This window comes from Pagrus major, chromosome 12 (genome assembly GCF_040436345.1).
Source record: "Pagrus major chromosome 12, Pma_NU_1.0".
Taxonomy (NCBI): domain Eukaryota; kingdom Metazoa; phylum Chordata; class Actinopteri; order Spariformes; family Sparidae; genus Pagrus; species Pagrus major.
In genome coordinates, this window is record NC_133226.1 from 23,802,112 (window position 1) to 23,809,793 (window position 7,682).

The window sequence follows — 7,682 nt, forward strand, 5'->3', positions numbered from 1 at the left end:
TTTACGAGATTGGCATCGAGTCAGAAATCATCTCTTTCATAACTCATTACGTAAGCCTTTGTTTAACATCCTTTCACACTTTTTAATCAGCTTTGATGGCTCGTTACTGGCACAGCATGGGGTTCTTATGTGCAGGATGTCTCTATAAATACACATTTCATGCCTCCTGTGATTGTTGTTGAAGAGTGATTTGAAATGTGGTGCATGAGGCAGCGTTTGAGATTTTTTTGTGTCTTGATCATGACGTGATTTCAGCATGTTGTGATGAAGTAAGGTGGCTGCATTTTAACGTGCATTCAAGCCAGATGAAAAGTGGAATAAACTGAAAGGTTCATAGTTTTAACATCTTTGGGTTACTGAAGGTCTGTCACACATACAGTACGTGCAGATTACATTCATGCTGACACCACAATATTGTCTGTCAGTTTCTAGGGGTGTCACGATTCTCAAAAACCCCAATCAGATTTGATTTAAAGGTCATGATTCAATTCCATTTTCTATTTTCAATATTTTTTTCTCAGCACTGAGTCCTATGCCATTGTAAAGGGCTGTCCACACCCAGAACAATCACTGTAACAATAACAATGTGAGCATCCACACTGATGAACGATAATGATCTGTAAACAGCGGCGCCAAGCGCACGCTACGTGCTCCAGCTGTGTTGGCGTGGATATTGATGACCTGCTACTGCCGTGCTTTGTAAAAAAGAAACAGAAAAAGAAAAAACCTCCAGAGGGATATGGTTTCACGAAATTCTCCAAAGACGAGGAGTTCGGAGAATCCAACATTCTGTTAGGAGAGCTGTCGTCTTTTTGAAGGCAAAAACGTATTAATATTTTTGGCTGAGTCAACATTACTTATCCTGGTGATCGTTTTAAAGGACATAAAAAAACAGACTGTTTGGCATTATGTCTTGTGATGTCTAATAATTGTTTTTTTATGTGTAATTGGCAGACTAATATACGTTATATAAGCCTTTAATAAGTTGGATAAACATCCAAGACTGAGTTATTTGAGTAGACCATCTAAAGTGTTTCCTAAATGCCATCGATTACATAAAAGAGGTCAGGGAATGGGGAAACCAATATTATAAGCACTCCTGCAACATTATCTGGTAGGAAAACGTCCCCAAAATAGAGCTAATTGAATCTGAAAGTGATCCCAATAATATCGTTCCCAACTGTCGTTGTCGTTATAGTGTTGGTGTGGATTCAATTATTGTTGTAGTTATCGTTCTTGGTGTGGACTTTCACATCTGGATCAACAGATAATTGGTATTCTGCAACAACAGATTGACATTTGCAGGTTAGAAATTCAGTTCTTTACAAATGTTGGTTTTCTCAAGTCTGTCCAGAGTGAACCCTCTTCTCAAACAAATCAATAAAGGATCTCTGACAAAAAGAAAATAAACCGAAAATCTTCTACGCTTACTGGAATGATCTGCGATGATTAATTTTCGATTTCAAATCAAAAATCGTGACACCCCGAGTGGTTTCATATATGCTATGTCTTCTCTCTTCCTCCTCTCCATATCTGAATATTTGGGTTTCTGTCTTTTTCCTTTAAAAGCTGTCTAACTTTTCTTTTTGTCACTTTTTCTTTTTTTGTTTGTTTGTATTTCCCTTTTTTGAATTGCAGATTCCTAAAAGTGCGAGGCTGGCTGAGGAATGGCAGGGCAAGCAGCCTCGGATGAAAACCACCACGCGCTCGCAGAGTCAGAGAGAGAAAGTGAAAGATGACCCGAATCTAAAAGAAAGAGAGAGAAAGACGGCCGATTATCTCAATTTTCCAAACCATTGCAAAAAGATAAAACAACTTATAAAGCGGTGTTGCGCTTCCTCTGCACACGGTGTGAAGCATCGATAACAGAAATCCATCTAAATTTTAGCGCTCATAACCTTTCTCCATTGTTAACACCCATACAGTCACAACCACAGTATACAATTTGCTTTTCTGTTGTTTTTTAGCTTTGCTTTCTTAATGTGACTAACTCCGCTTGCAAACGCGCGCGGTCATGAACGTGGCTGTTGGCTTCCTCGCTCTGAACGCCCCACCCCTTTCCCCTCTTTGCCCCCATTGCACACACACACACACACAAACACACACACACACACAACAGAGGGTGTGGTCAGAGACAGGACGGAGACCAGCCAGGAGCCTACGGACAAAAACGCCGCCGACACCCAGCGGTGTGTATGTGTGTGAACTCTCCATCATCCAGAGCTCATCCGCCGACATGTGGGGCTTTAAAAACCTCATGTTCACCCCTCCTACTAAAGCTCCATGTTTTCATCCAACTGCAGGTGGAAGAAGTGAAGGTGCTAATCATTTTTCTGTATGTTATGTGCTTCTCAAAAGAAAAAAGAAAATGCCTAAAAGTATTTTAATTACATGTATATTTTCCATCTTATTTCATACACAAGTTCAATGTAAAGTTTCACATTTAATGCAGAATTTTTCTATCATGTTGAGTCCGTGTGATTAAATCGATTTAATGCAGACTTACACATAAACTTTGTGTTTATTCGATTATTACGTACAAAAGTAAGAGTATAATTTGTAAGAACTCTGCTTTAAAATGTCTAAAAACGACCAGACCTTTATATACCATATATTTTGTTGAGTTGAACAATGTTGGAGCCCAAAGAAGCGCACAAGTTCACTCTTCACCTTGTCCTCGAACATTTGCGCTGTGGGAAAGAAAATCTGTTACACAGTTACATTACTGAAATATTACTCACAAGTAAAACTGTTACAGTATTAAGTATTATTCTAATTTGAGTAGTTGTATTTAGTTTCTTTTGTTACTTTTATTAGTTACTTACACTCCTGAGTATTTGTGCCTGAGTAACATCAGATAGTCGGTTATTTAATGGTGTGTTCAGCACCAGAGAAGTGAATTTGAACACAAGATAATTTGTGTTTATTCACATTACGAGAGCAAATGTGCAATTCAGGTCAACTCCCACTGAATTCAGCACTAACCAGAGACTCTGGTTCTCTCGCTCTTCTTTTTCCCTTTCCTCGCTGTAATGTTATGTTGCATTAAGATTTCCATCCAGCTCCAATCAGAAGTCAACCGGTTGCAGTCAGGCTGATAAACAGGAGTGAAGATAAATCTGTTTTTTTATCCCAAAAGTTAGAAATCTTCAGTCTCTGAGCTCTCCTCCAATCAGAGCTGAATCTGATGTGATTTTGGGTGTTAATTCCTCCAGGGGGTCTGGCTCTGTACCTGAATCTCTCCTCCAGAGCTGGCTGGCTTTGAGCCCCTCGAGGCAGAAATTACATGTTGCGTGTTTAAGGGGAACTTTGACTTAAAAGTGTTTATTATTAAAGTATTATAGAAAAAGTTCTGCATTTCACATGAGTTATTCTGTCTCCGGTAATGAATCACATATCTAGTTAATACATTCTTACACATCCACTCGACATTTTCAAAACACTTTGCATTTTAAGTGACCCTTTATATTGAACTGAAGTACCAGAATTTAATGGAAAACTCACATGTGATTAAAATACTTAGCGTCAGTGTTTTGAGTGTGTCTGTGTGATCTGAATGCTCGTGCGTGCGTCTTATTTTGAAGGTGTGTTGTAACGTCACCCCCCTCACATCCAGGACCAGCTTGGAGGGAACAGAGATTGATGATGGGCTCGTTGCACCATCACTCATCCTACAACTTCTTGTCTTGTCACTGGTGTCTGTTCCTCTCTCTGACCACACCCCCTCCACCTCTCCCGACCCCGCCCCTTCCTCCCTCACCTCCCACTCCACGGCCCCTCCCTCCTCAGGCGGCTCAGGCTCTCCCTCGGCTGCTTTGAGCACCCCCCCACGCTCTTTTTTTTTTTTGTTGCTCGGGGTGGGGGCCTCTCAGCGTTGTGGTGTTGCTGCATGCTTGCCCTGTCTTCCTCCTCGCCTCGTCCCCCCGCTGCTGGCAACCTAGAGGAGGTGGCGGCGGCGGCGGCGGCGGTGGTGGTGGGGGTGTTTGGTCAGCTTACGCCCCCTCTCCTCTTTGCCTCCAGCCTTTCTGTTCAGTTAACCCTCATTGCCTGGTCGTACTGTTTGAATTAACCTGAATGCTACTGTTTGGGTTCAGTGCCTGTGGTTCTTTTTTTTATTTTTTATTTTATTTTTAATATCTCTTTTCTTCTGTTGGTTCAGAAAGCATGATTTATAACAGCGAGTGAGTGATCTCCTCCTCCCGGTGTTCCCCAGTTTACTCTCTAAACTGTCAGTAAAAGGACGATAGGGACCTGTTTTCTGAAATGATCTTATGCATAGGTAGGTCATGGATGTCTTGTGCATTTGTTTTACTGTAAGGACACAGTACAGTATGTATGTAAAAAATGTTAGTATTGTATGTTTTTGATCAGAGTGTCTAACGCAAAGTTGTTGTTAGTTTGCAGTCAAATCACCGGTCCGAGCAACAGTTCACCCCCCAAAAAAACAAAACCTATGAAGAATTACACCTTTTTAGGATGGTCCACTTTAACTGTTCTACTGTATATGAAAATATACTGTGATACCACATTTTCCTGTGAGTTTGTGACTGAAATGTGACCCAGAATCACCTGTTGTGGGCCTTAACTGGGTTTTTAGAGAGACAGGATGACGGCGAGAGGATTAAGTAAGATGTGATTATCTCAAAAAAAAAAAGTTTGGGGGCAAATTTGAGAGTTTTTATAATCAAGAGACTGTCAGAAAAGAGAAATTATGTCCACTGATTTCCCCTTTACTCCTGCTCAAAGGCACATAACGTACGTGATTTTAACATTTTTGTTTTATATTTGATGATGTTGAGATTTTCTTTCTTTTTTTTTTTTCTTTTTTTTTTTAAAAGCTGGAAATCTTTGTTGTAGCTTATTCTGCCTGAACGGGACTAAAATCCCTTAACTGCAAATATGAGTGAAGATAACATTGTTTTGGATGAAGCCATTGTTAATATTCATCTGACGCATCATGTTATGAGTGATGCTGTGCAGATTTGTAAAAAAGCCCCATGAGGCAAAACAATTGTGATTCATGATTCTGGGCTGTATAAATAAAAATTCGGACTCCTGATGGAAGGAATGATCAAATCAAAACCTAAAAAGTATCACGTTTGCTTTTCGCCACCCGTCGCTCAGTATGTCAGGAGCTCAAACAAGCCACTTTTTTGTTTGTTGAATTGTTTTCGACAAGATAAATCCACCGCTTCGAGGGCTTTACTGCAGCCTTCTGCCTGCCAGCTCTCCGCAACGAGACCACCAAAAACCTTTTTAGTCGACGCCCCCAGAATAACCCGCCTGTACAGTGGAAAATGGCACGTTGGAATTAGAGAGAATATATATGAATATATAAATAAAAGTTTAAAAAGGAAAAACATCTATTTTAACTATTGAGAGTCTTACCATTACTTTATCTGCTTTGCAAAGTAAGACTTCTTTTTCCTTTGTGAGGTCTACCAAATGGTGTGTTTTGCACTTTTTCGTTTGTGTTCCATTTGGTAGCCCATGCTTGTGGTTTTGGAGCACTGAATACTTTGTATTGTGTTTACTGTGCCAATTAAATATGCCTGGAAAGTTGATGATGTGTTACTGTGTTTTTTTTATTCTTCCCTCGGGGATCGAGATGCAATCAAGAGCCACAGTCCCACAGTGTCTCATAACCAACCAACAAGCAAGCGAAAGCGCGATAATCCATTTTATATTATTAATTCTGTGGTAATCACAACACGCTATAGATGTGTGTCGACCGATCCAGTCTGATGATAAAGATTAGCGATTTAATTAAATGAAGATTACGCTCGACACAAATTGCCAGAATGTCCTGAGTCTTTCCGTCTCTCTTGCATGCTGTATGTCTAACAACGAAAATGAATTTATTATCCATTAATCTGTCAGTTCTGTTTAAGGAAAGTGTTATGGAATGAACTGTATATGTAACTCCTTTTTCTTTTGTCCAAAACTCAAAGATATTCAATTTTAAATAACAGAAAAGACAGAAAAGAAGCAGATCTTCAAACATAAGAGGGTCGAGCCAGGAATGTCGGTTTTTTAACAGTGTCCGTTTTATGGTTGGTTGGTTTGTCAGCAGGATTGAACAAAACCCTTGAACAGAGGATGGGTCTCAGTCCAGAACAGACTCCATTAACTTTTGGGTTTGGATCTGGATCCAGTCATTTTCTCTTTAACATTGCACGATATGCCGTTTTCCGACATTTTCCTTAATTTCTCAGGGACTTATTTATGGTCGTAAAAGGCGTATGTAGGCAGCCGGTATCTGTGAGTGAGTACAAAAGTGGGACTGTTGGGCCTTGGCGGAGGTATGCGCTCTACTGGATGCCATTCTAGATTTCATTGTCAATTAAATGTCAGTTATATTTAGTCTATGGAATATAAATGTAAGTCCTGAGAGGCCAAAGTGGCGTCCTGTTGCCTATTTTTTATATTTTTGAACAACTCTGATTGATTTGCTAATTATTTCTCCTCTAGTAGTATCACTACAAAGGCCTTCCTGGTAAAAACACAGGATTACTGCATTGTTGACAAGTCACATGAATAAACACATTTCACAGATTTGATGAAAGGCCTAACTTTGATATTTGCATTAATGCTAAGTCAAAAAAACTAATGCACAAAAACAATTTCTGATTCTAAATTCACAGCGGTCTGTAGTTTTTCTACCACGTTGAGTCAATGTGAGTAAATTAGAGAACTTAGTCTGATTAAATTACTTAATGTAGACTTACATACATGCACATGTACGTAAATACATAAAACTTGTGTTTACTAAATTATTGTATTTATAAATTAAAGGGAGACCTAAATGAACAGTTTTTCTAATGTTCATTTTACAAGTATTAAACACAAATGCATTTAAATCACACCTCTAGTTATATGTAGTGTGACCCAGTTGGAAAATGTATATGTAGGTAATTAAAATACCTAAAGTCACTGTTTTAGATAAATTATCTTTTTAGTGTATCAATCTGCTGCATCAGACTGTAGTGGGACTGTATTGCTCTATAAGGATTTGTTAATAAAATAAAATGAAAGGCAGCTTGGGGGACTTTATTTTGAAGGCATCACTTTGACGGATCAACTGTTTTGATTGAAGCTGCTCATAAACTGGACCAACACGGTTCTGATGCAGTCCCCCTGTCGTCCATCAGATGGTAGTCATGTTCCACCAAACGCTCCACCTCTGGTACCTTAACAGAATGATCCAGGAGAGCTTCTCCTTCCTTCTGTCTTTTTCTTTTTTATTGCACTGTTTTTCACTGACAATGCAGCACTTCTTCAGGGGAAAAAAAAAAAAAAACCCACAGAGGTGACTGTTGAATTATGCAAACTGCACCTCAAAAAAAGGCTCTTAGCTCTGTGTTTGGATCCATCCTCCTTTATTTTAGTCTCATAGACTCAATAAAAGCCTCCTCCGAGACAGCTCTCTCGCACACATTGTCATTACTCTTACTAACTGCTCTGCTGTTGTTGGATTGCGTTGTAATCGATCCGGCCCACAGACAGATCTGGGATTGGCACAATCGATCGAGGCCCAGCTGAGCTGCAGCTGTGATCGGGCGCAGTTGCCCCACAGAAATATGTGGGCGGCCTGCTGTGCGGCAGATGCAGCATTCACCTCCTACAACTTGCTTTCAAACAGCCTTAATTGGCCTTTTTGCTCCCTGGGACCTCCGACACGC

The 7,682-nt window shown here is 39.9% G+C and overlaps 1 protein-coding gene across 2 annotated transcripts in view; it reads left to right on the top strand.

Annotated features, from left to right (window-relative positions):
• Positions 1-5,564, top strand: part of fnbp1b (formin binding protein 1b) — a 69,684-nt gene extending 64,120 nt beyond the window's left edge. For both annotated transcript variants that reach the window (XM_073477693.1, XM_073477691.1), the window contains one exon: positions 1,639-5,564. In XM_073477693.1, the coding sequence (XP_073333794.1) occupies positions 1,639-1,646 (8 nt within the window). In that variant the 3' untranslated portion in view covers positions 1,647-5,564. The remainder of the gene's footprint in view (positions 1-1,638) is intronic.
• Positions 5,565-7,682: the final 2,118 nt, after the last annotated feature.